At 41.9% G+C, this 23,910-nt stretch overlaps 1 protein-coding gene across 2 annotated transcripts in view; it reads right to left on the minus strand.

Annotated features, from left to right (window-relative positions):
* Positions 1-23,910, minus strand: part of LOC147709107 (synaptosomal-associated protein 25) — a 282,645-nt gene that overhangs the window by 159,818 nt on the left and 98,917 nt on the right. For both annotated transcript variants that reach the window (XM_086927713.1, XM_086927714.1), the window contains exons 2-3: positions 6,029-6,166; positions 4,206-4,247 (exon numbers count right to left, since the gene is read on the minus strand). In XM_086927713.1, the coding sequence (XP_086783839.1) occupies positions 4,206-4,247; positions 6,029-6,100 (114 nt within the window). In that variant the 5' untranslated portion in view covers positions 6,101-6,166. The remainder of the gene's footprint in view (positions 1-4,205; positions 4,248-6,028; positions 6,167-23,910) is intronic.

Raw genomic sequence — 23,910 nt, forward strand, 5'->3', positions numbered from 1 at the left:
TCCATAGAACTTTTCAGATATCACTGGTGGTTTTGAATTCCATTAAAGTATGCTCTGTGATCTTTGAGTAGTGACATGTTTTAGAATGAATACACAGTAAATATAAAATCAAGGTAGATGTCTATTCCAGGAAACTGCTGAATAACAAACAATGAAAAACTTTCTAAAGGTATTAAGTTTTTCCAATAAAGTTGCATTTAAAAATAAAGTGCTCCTAGAAGTATTAGTTTGATGAAGTTTGCAATGAAATGGTTGATATAGCAAAGATTTTGTTGAGGGAAAGAATCGGAGCAGAGCAGAAGAGAATCCAAGAAACAAAATAGTTCTCTATTTTCTCTGTTCATATTTCAACAACAGTTTGCACCCATCACTTTCCGTTCAGTAGTCTCTACAGGATCTGCCTCTTTCTAACCTTTTGAGCTACAAGAATTCTCATTTCAACTTGTGTTCTCTCTTGCCAGGCATACTGCTTTTCCTTCTTACTCAGGCTTCATGCTGTTCTCTTGTCTCTCCCCATCCATTTTAACTTATCTATTTGGTTCCTTTTCCAGCTGTCTCCTGCGAATTCAATCTCAGCCTCATTGGCCTCTTTTCACTGACTTCCATTCCATTTTTGTTTTATTCTTTTCACTGTATTGTCTTTGAATAGGTTTAAGGCCCTCCCCCTACCTACATTCATTTTCTGTGTATGTTGAAGGCCACAGTCCCTCACTCTGCCTCTCAGATTTAGCTTGTCTCCATACAACCCATTTTGGGCCAAATGAAGTCAGTGGAGGTGGTAACAGACCTAGCATGAGGTAGGATGGAAAAATAAGCCAAATTTGTTGTAAGATTTGAAGCGATATGATCGAGATTTTCTTCGGGCTCAGAGAGGACTGAAGGCAGTGAGCACATAGATCTGTGGCCATGCATGGTGTGCGGATGGCTGCAGGGCCTGGCCAGCATCCAGGCCCAACGTCCGAACCCCCCAGTGTGCATAAGCAATGTGAGGCAAATGATTGGGAGAAGGGCTCAGTGCCTAAACCCCTGCAGACATGCATGAGTGAATATAAAGAGTGTTATTTTAAGTAAGACAGATCTACTGACTTTGTCAAAGGATCCAAAATATAAAACGTGGTACTATTGGCTTTATTAAGGGTTCACACAGCGTCCCTTCGGGTAACCACAAAGGTGGTCTTACCTATATAGGGGTGCCCTAACTTTTTCAGCAATACCAATCTCACAGTAGGTCAGAACCTCCAAGGGTAGAAAAACATAAAACTAGCATACTGTTATATGTACTGATATATGTACTGTTATATGTATGACCATTAGCCACATTACTGTGTGGACTTATAGCTAGTTTTATGTTTTTCTACCCTTGGAGGTTCTGACCTACTGTGAGATTGGTATTGCCGAAAAATTTAGGGCACCCCTATATAGGTAAGACCGCCTTTGTGGTTACCCGAAGGGACCCTGTGTGTTTCCTCCCATAATTCCCCTGGTCCCAGACCCAGAAGATAAGAGGGCCTCCTTCATTTTATATGATGTTTATTAAGGGTTCAACATATCAAAATAAACAAAACACATACATTTTGTTTGTAAAAATCACCAATAATTACAATGAAATGTATATTTGAATAATTCACAATGTGCAATGTTTAAAAAAAGTGATTGTCAACATGTCCTTGAGTATTTTTTTTAAAACATTTTTCAAGCTACAAAGTGCAGCCATAGAACCATCCTCGAGGGGGCTCTGCACTCCAGTTGCAGAGCATAGAGCTCCAGCTAGGAATTCTTTCAAAAATATGTATTTAATGACTCAGGAATTGTACTGTTTTTTAATGTTGCTGGGGGGCTACTGCACTCCCTGCACCCCCTCACAACATAAAAAAAAGATTGGTGGCACCCTTGCCACTTCCAGAAACACTACCAGACTCCCAAACATATGTTTTAAAAGCCCTTGCATGGCATTATGTGCCGCTCCTTGCAAGGAGCAGTGAATAGTAAATGAAGGGCTCCTCTTTGAATAGGGGTGTGTGATGTTCGCTCAAGAGGGCCATAGCTGCAGCACATGTTCTGCCTATCTTGAGGGAAATATACAACCAAATAATGTTGCCTTGGTTGCACTGCCTATCTTTCTGAGGGCTTTGAAGTGGTAAGGAATTGACCTGTAATTGTCAGAAAGAAGATCCAGCAATGAAGACGTAATTCATCTAAATGGGAATCATTTACCTGGTCACTATCTATCCATAAAATATATTATAGCTAAGTCCTTGTAAACCATTGCTGGCCACATCTGGCATATAACATGTTGTCTAATCTCAGACGAACTGAAAGTGAGGAAACACGAAATGGCTCCACAGACTGTTGGGAATTAAAGCGAACCCTAAAGAGGTGGTTTTCCAATTTCTGAAGCACAACTTTATATGGGGTGCCTAACTGTGTTACCTGCTCCTAGGATTGAGGAGTATACCAAAAACCAAGAGCTAAAAATGAAGATAAGTATATATGGGGGTAAAACAAAAAGGGTATAATTAATAGCACAGCGGCAGCCAGGCACATCGACTGGGTGCGCAGTAACCCCATCTCTGCTCCTCCTTTTCAGTGGTAGACTGCCTGTCATACCTAGATTAGATGGATGCATATAAGGCTCAAATTAATGCCAGGTGGGATGCCACGTTTTAATTTGGGCCACTTGGCATTTTTTTGTTTTTTTACAAAGTTTCAAGGCAGGCATAAAAAAATACTAGTGATGACTCCAAGACACAGGAAAATCCTCTCTGCATGTGAGGGCATTGTTTTCAGAAGGAAGTAGCTAGAGAGCGAAAGAAACAGTAAAAACGTAAAGAATGGGAGCACAAATGAGGTCGGACAAATGGAAGCCAGGAGCAGGGAAATCAAAGTAACACAAGTTGGGAAGAAGCAATAGGGTAACCAACAGATATGAACCATGGCATTAGTGAGGGCAACATTCTGCCCTCTAGTGGCAGAATGTTCTAATAGCCTTATAGCCCTTCGTAGCAGGGCCATACCGGCTATTAAGGTCGAGTCCCTTGTTAAAGTCCCTCGCCTTCGGCTCGGGCCTTTAAAGCGGAAGCGGGCCTTTAATAGCCGGTATAGCCTGCTACGGTGGCCTATAAGGCTATATTAAATCATGGCAAGGCAGCATAAAACTGAGATCCTCAACAATGTCGCAATCTAACAAACCTGTGAAAGAGTACACTCCCAGAGGAAGATTCCAGTCAGCAGTTTCCATCCTTTATCCATTAACTTACCATGATTACTATTACTCTCCCCACCATTTAATTACACACCATCAACAACAATAGACAAATTGAATCTCTTGCTGACCTTTGGTGATGTCAACCGCCTACTGAAATGGAAACCAATGGATGGGAGTGCCTGAGTCCACACTCATTTGTATGCATGCCTGTTCAAACATTGCATTGCATTGTAACTTCTTTTTGGAGCTCGTACAAGAATGGGGTACGAGCTCTAGCCCTGGATGATTGGGTACAACCTTGCACTCCCTGCAATATTTCATAGATAATTAACCTTCTAATACCAGTCACGTCAGTAGGCCTTTAAAGGTGCAGAGACAACAGACAGTGTGTGCCCCACTCATTTTTGACCCACCGCTGTGAATGTGAATGTGAATGTGAATAGGCTTTTATTGAGCGCACTTACACTCCAGGGAGCATCTTGGCGCTAGACATCACTGTCCCGAAAAGGAAAGAAGGGGGGATGCTGCTTAAGGTTGATCATGTTCATAGATCCTGGTCTATGAATAAAGTGTAAGGTTAGATTAACGCCAAGCGTTAAAATGACCAGTAAATGTGCAGTTTTTTAATAGTGCTTAGTAGTAGTTACGCAAGGGATTGAAGGTGTGGGGAGGTATAGTAATGTGTCCAGGAAAATTTAATCAAATGGACAAGTCAGCCCAAGCCTTGACCTCAGGGGTCTTGGAAACAACTTAGCGCCTGAGCCACATTTCCTCGCTACATGCAGGAGTCCTACACTCAATATCATGAACATGGCCTTGTTCATTACTCCCTTTGGTAAAAGGTCTGCCTGAAATAAATGCTGTCCTTAACGCTGGCCTGCATGCAGTACACAGTGGAGGGCTGTAGCTAAATTACAAACATATGGACGCTTTGGGCTCATTGGTACTTGATTAAAATTCTGAAGCTCAATAGAAACCCAGAGTACTGAGAAAGACTCACCTCTTCCACCAGCTGTAGCATCCGACGTGTACTTTCCAGAGACTGAAAAAGATAAGGTGTGCAAAATGTTAAGCCAAGGGCATGAAGGAGATTAAAAAAAAACAATACAGGTCACATCGGTGCACAACACTAACAATAAAGGGGGCAAACTATCCATCATGCAACACATACCATATTGTGAGACCCACTACAGTGATTTTCACTTGTTAGGTGCATATGAAAACTAAACTGGGTAAGGCAGTTTGGGAAGTGACATTATCACAGTAAAAGAGCAGAGTCGTCACTGGTACCTTTTACAAGGTTGTCGATGAATCTCAAAGCCACCAGTACTATAATAAAGAATAGACCCCAATAAACAGCAGAGTTTTCTCTTCCTATTTATTTAAATGGTGAACCTCGACACACAGGAACAAGTTAACACAGTTTGTTATCACTGGATTAAACATTTGGGGGCATATTCACAAGGAAATGTTGAAGCGTGGCGTTAAGCAAACATTGCTAATGCCACGCTCAGCCATTCTTAAAACACAGGGATGCGCCGTATGCACAATGCAACACACATAGAAACAGCAAAATTGAGGAGAAATGAAGCCTTTCTCTGAACTTAGTTTTGGCACTGCCTCCTATTTACGCCACCCTTGTAAATAGGGGGTAATATGAAAATCAAAGGGTGTTGAGGCGGAACGCCCACCACAACACCCATTGCACGCCCCTTTCACACTAAGTGTAGTGTGAAAGGGAGCCTTATTTACAAAGATGCCCTAATCCAAGTTAAATTGCTTAATGCTGCCTTGTAAATAAGGCAAAGGGTTTATCGCCACAGGAGCATCATAAAAAATGATGTTCCTGTGGCAATAAGGGCTTGTAAATATGCCCCTTGGTGTCATGCTATGAATCTGTTAAATTTCAACCAGGCACATTTGAATCTAGTAGATCTTTGTTAAATTCTGAGATACTCTGCGCCCATGCAAAAGAGCAGAGAAATATTCAATTCTAGAAAATCCACTGTAAAAGGGCTTGTGTGTAACTCTGTTACACTGATTAACATTAGTTTTAATCAGAAGGCAAACTATGTGTACTTTTCTGGTTACTTCTAGTTTTTGAAAGGGTTTTACTTATGCTGGTGTTTGGACAGATACGTCTGAGATAGTCTTTTATGATTTTTCTTCAAAGTCATTTGACCATATTTGAAACTACAGCACTGGAATGTGAGGAGCTCCATTAAAGCCCCATTTAAAGACAGTGGAGTGCCTTATAGGGGCCTTTTGCTCCAAATTCCAATGCTTATTTATCTTTTTCTCCGTGCTTCACTTAAAAGCTCTACTCTCAATCGTTGGAATATTCTAATAACATTATTGCACTTATGCTGTGGCTTACACCTATCGTTAAAGACACTCTCCCTTGATATAGGCCTTCTAGACTACTACCTAGGGGCAGGGTCCTTAGCACCATTGGTGCGGCGCATTTTCCCGCTGTGCGCTGAAGATTCGAAAATCCCGCGGTTCATGACGAGCTCAGCTCATCATGAGCGTACGAGAAATTTACTCAGCTCGTCATCAGCGTCGAAGGGGTTAAAGACTAGTATAGGCCTCAATTGAGAGTTGTAATGCTATAATAAATGTTTGTTAACTTTAATATATAAATACAGGTTTGATCTTCCCCAATATTAATGCCACAGGCATATTCTTCAATGAAACCTAAGCAAACACCCCACCGGATATTATGTGGACATTCTTTTCAGGCTGTCATGCTGTTGGGATATATGTATGAGTGATATATGTAAATGAAGGCCATCATGTGCCATTTGTTGACATCCCCCTCACCTCATCAGTCATCTGGTCAGCACGTCGCTGCATATCCTCCAGCTCATTGCGCATATCTGCATCTTCTGCCATGGTGGCTGCTTGTGCATTTATGGGAGATTCCAATTAAGGGTGTGTTGGTGCTCTCTATGTACAAATCTGGAATATATGAGAAAAAGATGCAGAGTTAAAAAAAGATACAGTCAAAATAAATAGAATATTCAGTCATCTTTATTTGCATGGATTTACTACCATTCTATGGCCTAACAAATTGGAAATACCGCAAATCACAGAAGTACAAAAATACACATGAGGATATAGTCTTTGGTACCAGTACCGAATTTCCCCATTCAACTGTGCAGGCATCAGTCCTAGGGCAAAACGAGCACTTCATGCCCACTATTAGTGCTACAGAAATAGTCTCAAATAAGTTACAGAACATCACTGGTTAATTCCCAGGCATTTCAATGAATTTAAACTTAAAATAATTCCATGCATTTTTCCAGAAGTGTGTTAGGAAACGCAGTCTTTGTAACGACCACGTTGTAAACGCATTCAATGTAAGGTCTTATATTCATTACAGACAGCTGCCAGAGGTCACTTTGCCTAAATAACAAACAACAGTAGAAGAAACTTCACCGAGAAGTGCTTTTGATCAACCTCATTCAGCTATGGCATGCCTGGGTGAGCTCCCTCCAGCCATTGCATCGCTGAAGTGTCCATCCTATTTTGGCTCAGCAAGCACCATCTGAAATAAGTTTATATTTTCTCCATGACTTTTTTGTGCTGGTGATTGTCTAAGGAAATAGTCTATTTGCAGACTTCCATGCTGGGCCCATGGGCCAGCTGATGGTTTCAGATATCCTCATATGACAGAATACATGTGAGGCTAGAAGAGTAGGGTTGAGGCAGAAGCAAGCTTCTGATGGAGGCACATGCAGCAGCTGTCATGTGTGCATGCTGTCTCAGCATCAGCAGCATAGGGGGAGTGTCATGCATGTTCTGCTCCTCCCTGGGAACATTTGGCACAATGCACCGCATCTGCTTAGATCTATCAGCGGCGAAGAGCAGCTCAGGGGCCCAATTTCAGCACAGAAGGATGCCTGCTCTTACTAATGAACACATGCGGTTCCCACCCCCCAGAGACTGTCAGCCCCTGAGAATGAGAAGGGCACACCAAGAGAACTGCAATTCCGATGGCTGCAAGCCACTGCAGTGTTGGGATTTTAGCCCTTTCCAGGAAATCATGACTCCTACTGATGAGGAAGAGTGGTACAGAAGGCCCCAAGGAATGGGCACTTCCTCCCCAATATCGCACTGTGTGAATGCATTGCTTCTCTCCATGGATGTCTGAGGCAAATCTTGCCACTGTGTGATGTCCTTGCAGGAATGAATCATTGCAGTGAGATTACAATATCACTCCACACAAAGTCAGCAATCAATGAACAGGCAATTTCAGTAAAAAGCTGGACCTATTAGCTTTACCAAGACTCTTTCATTTAGCTTTGGATTTCCACTTCATTTCATTTTTATAACTTAAAACCAAGATGGTGAGGAAGCAAGACAGCTTCCATGCTCATCACCTTGTTGTGTGAAGCTCAAAGGTGTGCTGGAGTGACAGTTTCCTTAAGGGCACCAGCAGTCTCTCAGGTGCTCCCTCCATTGGAAAGGCTGCTTCACATTCAAGGAGGGAAAATAATCTATGATTACCCCACCTCCTTCTGTCTTTTCTAACCCTCAACAACCACCTCTCCCTTTCTCAACCCCTGCCCCAACCACTTCTTCCCTTTATTCTTTGTAATTCACTCCACACACATCACCCTACTTTGATCTACCTGGTCCCGCGTCAAACGTATCCCTTCATCCTCTTCTACATTCCACCTATCTCTACGCTCTGCCACACTCTAACTATCCCCACCTCTCCAACCCTTGCCACTCAATCTGTCTCCCACTTCAGCTGTCTCGTGTACCACATCCTGTACCTAGGGTCGGACTAGTACAGAAAATAGGCCTGGGCGCCAAGTGTTAAGTGCCGCCATCAGCATATTAGATAGCTAATAAAGTAGCCTATATTTGCAAATCACGGTAATTTTCAACTTGCAAAGACAAGCTGTATAAGTGTTTTGCAAGGTATGGGAGACTGCCAGCATTTTTTGCTTGTACAAAACAATATTAGTGATAATATAAGAGAAATTAACAGTAATCACCGTCAAACCAGACCATAAAACAGGACCACAAACAGCTAAATACCAGCCCCTAGATTGATCTGTGAGACCAGCCCTCCCAGCACTGCCAGATTATATTGTAGACCCGTCCGAACCCCACATCTATCTATCTCTCAACACCTCACTTCTCCTAAACCGCACTTATGTACAAATCCTTTCCTCACAGTCCACCTCCTTCCACTGCACCCCGTCTCTTCAATAACCTCACTGCACCTCAATCATCCCCCTCTTCCTCTGAATTTCTGCCCGATCTCTGCTCTGTGCCTCTACATCTCTACCTCATCCCACCTCTCACCCACTCCAACTCGACCTCCGACACCTCTAGCTCGTGCTACCTCGACCCACTCTGCTTCAAATCACACCACATTTACCCACTCCAACTCTATCCTTTCCCCTCTCCACACCTCACCTCTCCCCATCCCACTTATGTCCAATCCAATCCTTCCCAGTCCATTCTTCTCACTACAAACCTCTCCCTCTCTTCCTTTCCCTCAGTGCATCTCACTCATTGCATGTCTTGCTCTCCATCTCTGTTCTCCCCCTCCTCTCTGCCTCTCCCTCACTACCTCACTCTTACTCGCACAGGTTTACCTCTCCATATTACATCACACACACACACTCCAGATCAAACTCTGTCACTCAACCATCACCCAATCCAACTCTACCTACTCCACTTCCCGCCCACTCCACCTCCCCCACTCCACTTTGACTCACTCCACCTGTACCTCACTCCGACTCAGCTCTTCCTCCCTCCACACTACACCTTTCACCAACTCCACATGTACCAAGCAGGCTACATTCCACCTATGATGTACTGCAAATATATGCCAGAGCCCCAGCCCTGAATGCCAGTTCTTGCCAGTTCTTGCCCACTCCAAATACCCTCCAACCCCCACTCCACCTCTCCGCATTTCTCCTCTCACTGTTCCCATCTTCTACCAGACATAAATCTAGCTCATTCATCAAAACAGAGATGTCACATGGATTAGCGAGGTTTGCCCTATTTTACTGCAAAGCGGAGGCGCTGTCGTATGCAGCGGTCCCTTTATCCAGGCAATCCTAAATCTCCTTCGCCCAAACCCCTCCCCACGGCTGCCTCTCATCTGGATTACAGTGACAGATGAATCCTACTACTGTGAGAAATGCAATTTATTAGTGTTACAGAAGTCAAAGAAATAAGGCATCCATGGGATTATGGAGTCTGAGAACCTTTAAGACCCAGGTCCGTCCCAGAGAAATATGCTCAGTAATGAAAAACATGCTGTACATTTTTAGACGATTGGAAACAGCCACATTCACATTTTTGACAGTTTTAATACTTTCACTTTGATATATTAGCTTTCAAACCAGAGCATACCACTGAACTCCCCCTGAGGGCCTTAATCTCCTTCGCGAGAGAGGATACCACCCTGCACGGTTCGGGTTTTAAGTGGGTGCTGGAATGGCTTTGATGAAACCCAATATTTTACATGCAAATTTTCCACCTTCTTAATGTGAATGGTAAAGACCCATGAATCAAAGAACTGCACGAAGAAGTGGGCCTGGTAATTCTGGGCCTTGCATGTTTTTCCCAAATCTGGCCCTGTGACTCGCAAAGGATTGTTTACATTTTTTTTATTTATTTATAGGTTTTATATAGCGCTAGCTAGACCCGTCGGTATCAGAGCGCTTTACATACACAAAGAACAAGAATTGCATAACATCGCTGTACCTGAGGATGAATAAAGACAAAAGCGAAGACATAGGGGCAGATTTATGTTGGGAATGCACCACATTTGCGTCACGCAACTGCGGCGTAAACGTGGCGCATCCCTACGACCCATTTACAACGTGACGCATCTAGGCAGATGCGTCACGTTGTAAAGCCCTGCGCCACTTGTGGGCGTTCCGGCGCAGGGTGGTTCCGGGCCAGGTGCGCCTCGCAAAAGTGGCTGAGTGAAATCTATAAGATTTCACTCAGTCACTTTCAGGCCAATGCTGCGTCAAAACCCTGCGCCTGCTTGAAGCAGGCGTAAGGCTTGACGCAGCATTGTAAAGATGGGGCACCCCCGAGCCTTGCTGGAGCTGCGTCGCGCTTGCGACGCAACTCCAGCAATGCGGCACCTTTACGGCACAGATGCGTCACGCATCTGTGCCTTTTTTGCCCCATGGTGCGCCGCATTGTAAATGCGACGCACCATGGGTAGCTGAGCAGCGGCGCAAAATAACTGGCGCATCCCTGGGGATGCGCCAGTTTTCATAAGTCTGCCCCGTAATACTTATGTATCCAGTGAGGGGAGAAGGACGCAGGTGGCTAACACAGTCAGAAAACCACCATCCTTGAAGGTCGAAGTGAGCGGGGAGTCTACTAGGTTATTGATGCTTGGGATGGTTGCCTTGGTCGGTAATGGATTGGTTGAGAAGAAAGAGTTTCAGGTCCTTTCTAAAGCAAGAGAAGGAGGGGGGTGCATCTGAGGTCGATCTGGAGTGCGTTCCACATCCTGGGTATGTTGCCAGAGAAGGACCGGTGCTGGGTTGTTTTCTTTTTCAGTTTCGGAGAGATGAGCAGAAGTGAGTTGGTGCTTCTCAGAGTTCTGGATTTCCCTGCTTCTACTAGTTTGCTGTTTAGGTAGTTTGGGGATTGGGTGTAGGATTGCAGCTGGGTTGTGATTCTAGCCAATATCAATAACTAGTAGGTCAGCAACTCTTCACTCCACTTACGAACCAAGTTGTATGAGCTCCTAAGATGCCTTTCTCATAAATGGTAGTAAACACCACTGGGTATGGGCTCCCAAGCAGCAAGGCCAAACCACTGCCTTATATTCTACAAAAAAAGAGTGCCAATGCTGCCTTTCTTATTGGACAACCTCTGTTTCTGTCTCACACAAGAGACAGAAACAAAGGTTGTCCAATAAGAAAGGCAGCATTGGCACTCTTTTCTCATAAATGGAGCCTTTCTCATGAATGCAAAGTCATGATTCGTCCACACATATAGCTTTCATTATTAGAGGGTTTAATATGTCCCTGTTCATATTTTGGTTTGAATACCGGTGGGTGCAGGCAAATTCAAGCGTGATATCATGCAAACGATTTCAGTTATATTAAAAAAATATATGAATGAAACATTCAATTACATTTAAAGGATTAAAAAGATCGGTTCACATTGATCATTTCACTTTGCCGGGGAAATTATTTTATTGGACCAGAAAGTGCCTTGACCTATTGACTCTGGGAACCCAATCTCTCACAGCTCTGCTCGATGGAACATTGGAAAAGAGGTGCTTCCGCTCGAAATGTCAACCAATCACAGCTGAACAGCTGCGGAAAATCTATGACGCTTTTATGATGCAAACAGATTGCACTGAAAATGTATGCTGTGTGTTGTCTGGTCGGTCTAATGGTGCAAAGCCGATAATATTGATCGACAGGACTGAGGTGGGCGTTCGATCTAGAAGCGAGGCGCGTGTGGGTCAAGGGGTGGACAGTTTAAAATTGATGTTTTCGGGTTCAATAAAGCCACACTCATGATGAGATAGACTCGGGGTCGAATCACTTCGAATTGCCACGTTAGAAGGGCAGCCCTTTACCTTACAGCTGAGTCACAGAAGCGTTGTGCTGGTTGCGAAAACAACTCTGCTGAACATTTCTGAATGTTGCATATCGCTTTAAAAAGGTACATACATGTATGTATGCGGTATTTATTTTTTAAATAGTTCACGTCATCAGACTTAGAAACTCAACACAATTAAAACAAACAATTATAATTTAGATTATTTCATAGTGCTATCGATTAAGCCGTATTTGCATGACAATATGGCTTTCTTATGTTTAGATAGTGGCTAATGATTCACCTTGTCGCCTCCTCATAACAGGCAGCGCCATAAGGCAATGGTTCGTTTTACTCTACAATTATATTAAGTCACTGAGTGTATTTCCCAGGTCGTTTAGGCCCGTCACGTGCTTGATGTACTAAACCCTGCCATCATAATTATGGAATTGAAGGATACTGTGGAAGTTATGTCTAGGAAAAAAAAGGGGAATCGTGTTTTGTATTTTAGATCACATTTATTAATGTTTTAACATGATGTGAACTTTTTAATCGGGTGTTTGACTGTTTTATCGTTCTAATTCTTTGATCTCATGTATATATATATATTTTTTATTTTTTAAGACTGCGCAAATGATGGATTTCGTATAATTTTATGGTTCGAACAAAAACAAAGTTTATTATTGAGTGTTTTTCAAGGGGAAATATCTGAACTGTCAAATTAACCTCACTATGATAAATGTTCCTTAAGTGAGTTAAATATTTAAGCATGCCCCCTCCCCAATTTCTTCGCTAACAGAGGCTCACGGAGGAGGGAGGAAGTGGGGAATAGAGTGGGAGCTAAGAGAGGTGAAGGGGCACAGACTGCAGCTTCTGACTATGCCTTTTTGGGGCATGCCATTGCTACCCCCAGTCTTGGCAGTCATAAAGGCATTAGCAGGAACAGAGGGCAGTTTCTACACTTTGCCCAGCCCCTCCACCATCAGGAGGCTTCAAAGGGGCGAAGGGTAGGAACAGGGGCCAACTCTGTTATTGAATGTCTGCTGACTCCTTGCATTGTGATGACCTGACCCAGGGCTCGAGTCGGGGTACCACGCGGGTGGGCGGCATCCGCCCACTTATTTTACACAGCTGGACTTCACTCTTTGGCCTCTCTGGGACGAGGAGCTCGGCACCTTTTGTGACGTCACTTCCTGTCGCGACGTCACTTCCTGTGGCAGCGTCCCCCCACTTCTTTTTTTACGACTTGAGCCATGACCTGACCTCCATTCAGGGGAGGCAGAGGTCAACGTCTCCCTCGAGGGTGCCCTGCACCATTGGACGGTGGGTGAGCAGGTCCTCTCCGCCCTCCTTCGTGTCTGTGTTGCATCTTCAATTGAAGTGAAGTGGCCTCACATTAGAGCTTAATTTACAGTGACACGCTGACAGGAAAGGGATTGTAAAGAATTGAAAGTAGAGTAGGAACTTGCTTAATAGAGGGTGATGGATGCAAAAATCCAAGCAACTTAATCAGCTGAATAGTGACTCTTTGTAGGTGGCAGTGTTGTCAGTTACTGGATGTTTTGAAAACTACTTAGTTCCTTTCATTGCTTCGATAGTGTAACTTTGCCTCTCTGGGTTCTACTCTCGCAAGTTGTGAGTGTGGACAGCAAGTAGCTAGCCAAGGTTGGAATGTCCAGCCTCCACGCCATGGGTTACATATCCTATTTATATCAGACCCCATAGCTCAGTATGTCCACATTATTGTCCCCAAGAAACAAACGTTGAGAACACCTCATGCTTGAACATGTACAAAAACCCAAAGGGTGCTACTGGACGCAAAGACTGTCTGATTCATTATACAGCAGCTGAGATGATGAACTATGGCATTAATATTCACACTCTGCTATTTAGCCGGACAGTTTCAGCGTTTCCAACTGCTGGCACTATCCATATCTATCCTTATCTTTTTGGTTGTGAAGATATTCCACAGGCCATCCCTTTCAAAAAATGGGCCAGGAACACTAGCCTGATTCAAAGACACATATTTTGTTTAAATATACACGAAATGGGCTTTAGTTCCACCCACAGGAATGTTTTCCCCTCAGCTCATGCTAATGGCAGTTTGATGTGTCACTCCACAGCATTTGGGGTGCTTGCGTTGCAATGTATGAGGGGCTATTTTACAGCTCAAAAGCACACAGAATTATGACACATTGCATTTTTTATCTCATATATATCATAGATGGAATGCGCAGAGAAAGAAATAATTTTTGTTTTGTTTATTCACTGCAGAATGATTTTATCAGAGTTCAAAATAAAAGCTAGAACTACTGGCTTTGTCAATGCTTGCTTCATTTTTTAAGAGTTCAGAAACACAGATAGAAGTTTCAAGTTGATGGCATATCAAAAACGGGCTTTGTTAAGAAAAGACCACCAACCTTGCAATAAAATATTTTAAACCACTTGTAGTCCTTGTATTTTGAATGAGAAATACAACTTGGTTAGAGGTGGGAATGTTTTCCGACAGTAGTCACTGTGTGGTGTTTCAATTGCAAGAGAAAATGTAATTAATAGAAGATGTTCACCCTGTAGAGGTTCATTGTTAGGATATCTGTTTTTTTTAAATGTGTCAATACAAAAAAGCTTGAAGGTGACCCTGGGACATGATAATCTTCTCATAATCATTTGATTCAATATTGGTCTTCAATTTCAATTAAAACAGAGGAGTTGAGCAGAACAGGTGTGCTATATCCCTGTAGCCATCTCCGACTTCATACTCCTGTCGCATGCCCCCGTCCAGCGATTAAATGATTGGAGCCGAAAGAGGCCTTGGATCATACTGATTTCAGCCCAAACATTAAACTCAGTGAAAGCAGCAAGCAAGGCAAGCCGCCTTCCCCCATCAGCAGCATAACACAAAATGATGGCGTACCTTGCAGCATATGTGAAGAGGTATATTAAAATGGAGACATTCAGGATTTTATTCATTTTTATATCCAATCTCTATTAGGAATGTTCAAAAATCACATATTTGACTTCAACAATTTTACAATTTTTCTTTATACAAGTTCACCAGTTGTTGGCTACGTTATTTAAATATAGCTGGTAAAATTACCAATAAAAGCGCATTTTGCTGCAGAAAAAACCTTAAACCTGATTTTCTTTTTTCCTGAGAACTACGTATTAGGAAGGAAAGTCTTTTGTAGGAAAAATCTCTCACCACATTTTTTTTGCATGAAATTTTACTAACAGATGAAGTTTTGCAAAGGTTTCAAAATACTCTACTACTTCATAAAGTTGCTCTCTTTTGCAAAATATTGACGGTTGTCTTATAAATGTACACAATCTTAGTCTGGATCTGCCCATGGTGCAGAGAATAAATATCAGTTTCTTTGAAATCAAGGTTTATCAGAGCTACTCTGCATTTCAGATATTAGTTAGTTTATTTGTGTGTGTGAGCCAGCAACTCCATCCCTAAAGCTATCCGTATTACAGGAAATGCAACAGGATCTTTGCTTTCTTGTACTACTTTACAAGCCACAGACAGCAAATCTGCCTCCATTTCCTTTTGTTCTGTCTCCTTCGTACATTTAAAGCATCAATCTCAACAGATCAAGGTTGCCTGCTCCTTCACTAAACCTTTTCCCGTCCTACAAGCAGTCCACCTTAGCATCTGCTCATTTCAATCTATGACTTGAACTCCTAAGCGGCATCATTATGGACTCAGGTATATTTTACCATCAATATGTGGACAACACTCATCTCTACTTGAAGATCTCCTGCCCTAGTGATATTTCCCTTCTGGCTGAGCATTCAATCCTGAGTGACAGCCCACAATCCAGTCCCTTCTCATCTCACCACACTCTCTTCTACCACAATGCAAATGGCTTGGCGCCACTTGAACTATTTTCAAGCTTTCTGTTTCTCGAATGTGACATCAAATATTATTTGGACACCATTTCTGGTTGAACCGCATCCACCCTCACTCAGCTCAACCATTATTTATTAGATATTTTTTAACACCAGCTGTGGGGTGGCTATTGTCACACTTGAATGTATTTATACTACATACCAGACCCATTTTGACATATGTTTGCATTGGTCTCAGACTCAAGTACGTATTTCTACAACAGTTGAAATTATTTTTCGTTTGTGGATATGAAGGTCAATAGTATTGGTAATTCAGTTTCCTTTTCATTGAAATGTTCCAGATAATTCTGATTACCAGAGCATTGTCTGATTGGTTCTTTTTGCCTGATTTTTGTGCTTTTAGACATTTATATTATTTCAATGAACTACCAAAGACTTGTTTTACAGTTGATAGGGCAATGTTAGCTTCTTGTGAATCAGGCACAAGGGTGAGCTTCACAAAGACCATGCATACATGTTGCAATAGCATCAAAACACAATCATGTGGCCACAACCACTCCTGGAACTGGGCTAAAAGTGGTGTCTGTAGTCATTCCCTATTTCTTCACACCGTCACGTTACTCTGTCCACTGCACTTTAAAGTTTGGCCCAGGTATTTACCTTTTTGGTGAGGAACCCTGTTTATCTGTTTGGTTGCTACTGTGTTCTGCATGCAGTCATATTACAAAGGTACCACTGCCTATTTCTCAGCTATATCAGTTTCAGCCTTCTATTACTAGTCCATGCTGCACACAAGGCCTCTAGTTGGGTGTCATTATTTGCTTGGCTCGTTTACATTTTTCCCAATGGTGGGAATGGAATATCTCAAAGACGATGAGTATATTTGCAAAAATGCCATTCTCTTGACCTGATTGAGTATATTTCAATTCATAATTACATTTCCCCCAAAACATTCTTTTGCACATTCCATATTTGTAATTGTCTCATCGGCATTTTTCTCTCTTCAAAGTTAGTATATGTATGCATCCAACGGCCACATGCATCAAAGTCCGGTTTTGAGATTCCTAATTTGCGATTTTTAGGGAATCGCAAATAAGGAATTGCAAAACGGGATGCATGATTGCAAGTGCATAAAATTTGCAATTCGGTAAAAATCGCAATTTTTACCGAATCGCAAATATTATGCGAATTCCAATTTGCGATTTCGCAATTCCCATTGATTCCTATGGGCCAAAAGGCCCATAGGAATCACTGGGAATTGCGAATTCGTAAATTAGAATTCGCAAAATGTTGATGCATTCCATGGGTGCAGGGGGGGGTCCAAAGGACCCCCCCCCCTGCACCCCTGAAATGTATTTTGAAGTGCATGTTTCAAACACACATGTCCTAACGACATGTGTGTCTGTAACATGACAGTGTTTTGAAATGCAAATTAGAGCATTTTAACACATTTTCGCAAATTACCACGAGGTTCAACCTCGTGGTAATTTGCACCCCCTAATTGCGAATTCGCAATTTTAAAATTAATCATGCATTGCTTTTAAGGAATCGCAAATTTGCGATTCCTTAAAAGCAATCGCATTTTTGGAATTCGCTAAAAATTGCGATTTTACCAAAAATGCTTGATGCATCCCAAAAAACTATTTAGGAATCGCAAACGGCCCAATTTTGCGATTCGCACCGTTTGCACTTCCTAAATAGGTTGATGCATGTGGCCGTAAGCCTTTCTGCATAGCATCACCGTAATATGGCCACCAATGTGCTCTTTGCTTGAAATACCATTATATTTTATTTTTTTATGTTCTTCTTTCACTGTCCAGTTCAGAAGTAAAATGCCTGTTCAACTATGCTTGCTTCTGTTTCTAGAATGAATGAACAATGGTAACCAGGAATACACTTAGTTTACTGGATGAGCCATCGATATAATACATCGCTTTAACCTCATATTGAATAACATTCATTTTTCGGTTTTCATCATTATTGCACTTTTGCCACATAATCAAAAGGCCTAAAATGTGTCTGGGAAGCCATCTCTATTCGGCCTGACACAGAGGAGACTTGTTCTGCCACCTCGACTGAGATCCTCAGACGAAGCAGAAGTTTGCATCTCTCTGTTGACCCAGCCTGGTGTCAACTTTATGCTGCATACCTCCAGGCCAGCAATCACTTGCGAAAGGTGCAAATGAGCCCTGAATGAAGCACAGATTAAGTGTATCGTTGAAAGTGTACGAGTGGGTATGACTTTGGGACTAGGTAGGTGGAGTGAATCTGAGTTGGTATGGTGATAACATATTCGTTTCTATATGTGGAAAGGTTATTTGTTTTTATGGTTATGATGTGTTACACTATATATTGTAACATGCTCCTTGTTAAGCTTAGCTTAAGTTGTAAGTATTGTATTGTGTTACAAACCTGTTGTAACCTATGTTATCCTCCCTTAAATATGGATTTCACCCATGTGCAATCACAGCAGATGTAATGTCTGATATTGTATATTATGGTGTTTTATGCAACAAAACATACTTGACTTTGAAAAGTAAGAATGGTAGATAGGTTACAATTTCTTAGAAATAGGAGTTGTGCTATAGCCACTGTTCACATCCCGTCAACTCTCTCATTTAGCTTAATGTTTCAGCAAATGTCATTGTTTTTTTATAGATTGACAACTCTTTTAACGGTTGGTGCACGTATTTTTTGCCCATATAGATGTTGATTAATATCAAATTGGGTTATGTGGCTTACTATTTTTTAACATGTATAGTGTACACAAACACACTGAGGGGGCATTTATTAATACCCCAATTCACATCATTGTCAAATGACAATCAAAGGATATCAACTTCCTGTAATGGTTGATTTGGAAATGTAGGTTGGTTGATGCTTGTGTTTATTGAAGTAAGTTTGATTTTTAAATCCAAAATACCTTGTGACCAAACAGTGAAATATATCCTATTTTCACACCCAGCATAACTTGGGGTCTGTTGAAAGTTTTAACTATATGGACTCAATATGACTTTTAGTGTGTTTGTTTTTGGTAGACGTGTCATTTGAAAATGACAGGGTGTGGGGGTCCCCATCCTGGGATTCAGTATGGTTTTGATGATGATGGTTATAAACCATTGTTACTGGTGCCCACCAGTGTTCATCAATATGATCAACATGCTCAGCACAGGTGCACAAATGTCACTTTTTGAAGTTCTCAAATTATTATCTGCTGTTCACAAACATTTACAGAGATTTAAAGCACATTCATGTCCGCAGTGGGCACTTAGCTATTTGTTAATAACTCCACAATGACTGGTCAGAAAAACACCTATAAAAAGCACTGAATGATGCAAAGCCCGCAGTTGCTGCACCATTTTGTGTATTATTGTACAGTGATCTGTGAGTTGCGCATGCCAAAACTGGCCTATGAAGAATCCCGTCTTATTTGGAAAATTGGCCTGTTTTAAATAACACTTTGTATAGCTTTTGACTTGTTTGACGAATTTGCAGCACTTTTGCCATGATAATGAGATGGACCACAAATGCAAATTCCTCCAAGAATGATGCAAATTGGTCATTGGACAAGGGCAAAGTTATTTTGAGATGAATATGGGAATGCCCAAGGAGTGAGAATTCATACTTAACTACAGAGAATCGGTTGCCCTTATGTAATAAATCACGTGTAAAGCTATTTGTTTGCTATGCGGGATATATGTATCAACACATTCTACATACACTATGACATTTTTGTGACGATTCCTGCTCATCCTCTCTTCCTTCTCTTGGGTCTGACTCAGGACACCTTAGTTTAAGTTAAATATAGCTACCTATGTCATAGCTTTTTAAAACCACTGACAGCAGGCCAATGTGAATTTACATGAAACGTTCTCGGCCGTGCAATGCCAGTAACATTCTCGAAGTAGCAGGTGAATGCGGTATTGAAAGCTGCTTACTGTTAAAACTGAACAAATCAGCAGAGCGAGAGACTAATGGACTCAGGGAATCTGCAGAGATGCGACGGGTTATTCCGTGATTTGTGTAAATGAGAAGCCCGCATTGATTATCGGGCAGTAGATATCCATTAACAAGGCTTAGTCAGCACTGCTGAGAAGAGCTCTAGGCCATGAACAAACTACAACAGTAATGGTTTTAAAGGCAAAGATGCTCTGGATATATTGCCTTTGGCATGCAGAAGGGCAAAACTCTACGGGCCTCATTACGAGGGGCCTCTTGATTCCGATGGGGCCGATAACAACAGTTATCGGCCCCATCGGAATTTGAAATTCATGTGAAGAATGCGGATCTGTGTATTTTCCCTCAAAGATGTGAAAATGACGAGAGAAATGAAGAATTAACAAGAGTACCGGGACCAGAATGACTAATTCCTTAACAATTCCTAATTCTGCACCCTGAATTACCGGGAAGGGGAAAACCAGAGATTTCTAAAAAGTACCCGCAAAAATAAATAAATCATGCACATCACGACAAGTGTTTCAAATATTCAGGCCTAACAAGCATGTATATAGATAATTTGAATAATGTCTAGGGATGGCTAGATCCGTGACGTGCCTCATCAAACTGGGGAAGTCAATCATGTTTTACAAGTACCCGGAGCCCTGATGTTGCTGCGTTCAGCATTCACAGACGCACATAAATTTAGACATCCTGAGAAAACAATAGAAGAAAGTTATCTAAAAATCAAATCCCATCTGATCTCACCTCCTAGGGTATTTAGATACGGCACCTGCTGTGCACCCTTCTTAATCACTGCTTTATTAAAACCATGGTGCACACCTTTATTGCCCTCTGTGAGTGAAGGTGGTTTGGACATCTGCTCACCACATTCACATATTGCTCGCCTGCTGCCTTAGATCGACCATTTACCTCCACATTACAGCACCAACACACCCCGCTTACACCCTCATTATCAGCGGCCTTGGTAACAGCTGTGATGGAATTACCATTGAAGGGCCCGTCAGAATTATTGGGCAAATGATAATGAGGGTCTATGTCTCTTGGTCAACCCTTGTTGCCTAACAACTCTTGCACTCTTTATCGTCAATATCTCTTTTGTGGATGCTTTCCTAAACAGCACTTTTAGATTTTGCCCTTTCCACGCATACGGCCATATACATCAACCTATTTAGGAAGTGCAAACGGTGCGAATCGGTAAATTCGGCCGTTTGCGATTCCTAAATAAGTTTTTGGGATGCATCATACATTTTTGTGTAATTCGCTATTTTTAGCGATTTCCAAAAATGCGATTGCTTTTGAGGAATTGCAAATTTGCGATTCCTTAAAAGCAATGCATGATTGTTTTTCAAATTGCGAATTAGCAATTGGGGGTGCAAATTACCACGAGGTTGAACCTCGTGGTAATTTGCGAAAAGTTATCAAAATGCTCAAAAATGCAATTTTTAAACTTTCATGTTACAGACACACATGTCCTTAGGACATGTGTGTGTGAAACATGCACTTTAAAATACATTTCAGGGGTGCAGGGCGGGGGGTCCTTTGGACCCCACTCTGCACCCTTGGAATGCATTAACAAATTGTGAATCGCATTTTCAAATTCGCAATTTGTAAATGCCTTCCCATTGACTCCTATGGGCCTTTTGGGCCATAGGAATCAATGGGATTTGAGAAATCGCAATTAGGAATTCGCATAATATTGGCGATTCAGTAAAAATTGCGATTTTTACAGAATCGCAAATATTATGCGGATAAAATCATGCATCCCATTTTGCAATTCCTTATTTGCGATTCCCTAAAAATCGCAAATAAGGAATCGCAAAACCTTACTGTAAACTTCTTCATACATTAAGACTGCTCACAGGCAGGAGTATAAGTCACAATCTCATTCCAGAACCATCTCAAGATTTCTGCTTGGCTTTTCAACTTTGATGGTCCGTTGCCAATGCCATTGTTTAGATAAGGGCATCTGACTTGGCTTCCCTCTGCAAATAATACTAGCCAGCCCTGGCCATCACAGACCTAGAGTAGCATCACAGATACCCATGTCACCTGCATGTCAACATTTCTCTGCTGAGAGAAACTTGTGCAGCAATTTACAGGAATAGGCGAAGTCAACTTTTGCAGCATAGCGTCCTCAATGATTTTTTGATCTGGCTTGAGACATGTTTAGATCACGGAGGACCTCATTTCTTCAATTGATTAAAAAGTAAGAAAGAAGTACACAGAAAGTGGGCGTTGTGTTAGTCACGGTAGCCACTGGTTTTCATGAGTTGTTTTGATGGTTTTTCATTGTTTGGATTTGTTGCCTATCAAGGATATGGCAGTTGATAGTTGGTTATGTTGACTCTTTTATCATGTATCAAAGTAAATACATCAAGTCTAAAAAAGGTACTAGTCTTTTTTAGACTTTATATATTAACCTTGCGTTCACAATGACATTTTAATTGCTAGTTTATGGCTTTAATGGTTAGCAAATGGTTGTCGTTTGGATGCCCTGGACTGTTATCAGGACAACATTATATTCACCCTGCATATGTAAATGTAAATGTGTCTATACTTGTAAAGCGCACTATCACCTAGAAGGTATCTTGGTGCTGTATACCGCTGTGGAACCCTTCCTGGCTTTCCCTGTGAGATGCACCTTACTGGGCACCTCCAAGGTGAGACCAGGCATCCTAGCGCTTTCGGGGCCGTTGTGGAGATTAAGCAAGCTATTGCCCAGAGTTGCAGAGTGGGACCCATGATTAGAGTAGGCACCTAGGCGAGAATTATCGAGTCCGTGGACATTGAGCCCAAGACCCTGCTGCGTCGAGAATTGAACCCTGGTCCCGGGCCAGACCTCTGCCTCAGGGTCTGCCGCTCTAATCAGTGAGCCACACTTCTATTAATTGGTTTTACTTTGCTAGCATGATGACATGTTGTTGAATTTGCAGCTTTTATTTTATCTACTAGAGAATCAAAATGTGCACAGAGGGCATGTTTGTTTCACCTGCCTACTAGCAACGTTTGTGTGCAAGCCCTATCAAAAAGTAGTTTTATGGCACTTGTTCACATTGTTCTGGACAATCTACGGGAGGGAATATTATGCTAGAGTACATATAGATCTAAATTTCTTAAAACGAAAAAAGGTAATTACCGCCACCATGGTTTCACAATATTTAAATGCCCTGTAAGTATTCTTATCCACTCATAGATGCTGAACCGCTCTGGGCACCTTACCATATAGAAGGTGAATCTAAGGAATGCATAAGTTATTCTGTTCAATCTCACGTGGCAGAACTGGAGAAGTCACAGTGAGTCCACGGTCAAGGAGACATATTTGCCACAGGCTGAAGTATCTGAGACTACTGCATTCCAGAGTTTGAAGATGACCTTACTATAACCCGGGCGCACCGGGTACCTGCTCACCCATTTCCCAACTCTACGTTGCCACGCACAATATTATTAAATTTGACAGACTATCGTATAAAAGAAACAATACTATCCAAAGCTATACAACAAAGACAGTTTGCATTTAATGAAAAAACAAAGTGTTGAATCTTCTCGGCTATATCTGCAGTGGCGGCACAGAGGAGGAAGGAATTCTCTCCATCTGTTTAAAGCCAATGGAGCACAGGCTCCCATAGCCCAACAGCCTAAACTGAAAGTCTTGGTTAAAGGCAAATTCTATATGTTCTTTGATTTAGATGAAGCCCAGGAATAATTAAAGGAGATATCACAGGGCCATGAGGGTTGAATGAAAGAAAGGAAAGCTAAGACCTCTGTTTTACCTATATCGTGTGTTCAGTATAAGGACTAAGCATTATTTCTTAACTCTTGTTGTGGATAGTTGTGTTGTAAGGCAGCAGGTTTAGATTCTGGATTCACTATTCTTCCATTAGATACTCAATTAATCAATGGAAGATAAGTATGTACATTTGTTCTCATTGCTGGGGTGGTAGAGGCAGGATCACATGACAACCAGGTTGCTAGGGGGAAGGAAAATGTGGTTGGCGTGGTGGAGGGAGGAAGGACCACATTCTGGGAGGAAGGGGCACGGGGTAGGTTTGGGAGCACTATGGAGGGTGGTGAGGGCCACAGGGGGTGGTTTGGGAGTAAAAGTAAGGAAAAAATGAAGTCCTTTATTTTGTTTGTTTGGTTATTTATCAATCTAGGTTTTCTATATTTCCTCATGAGGGCGAAACGGCTGCAAACTTTGTTAAGACTGTTTTGATGACTAGCAAACAACAACAGAACATGGTATCATTTAATGTTAATGGCCTCAATAATCATAAGAAAATGCTGGCCATAGAAATGTGGATCAAAACAGAAATCCCCATGGTAATTCTCTTTCAAGAGAC

This window comes from Lissotriton vulgaris, chromosome 6, assembly GCF_964263255.1.
Source record: "Lissotriton vulgaris chromosome 6, aLisVul1.2, whole genome shotgun sequence".
NCBI lineage: Eukaryota > Metazoa > Chordata > Amphibia > Caudata > Salamandridae > Lissotriton > Lissotriton vulgaris.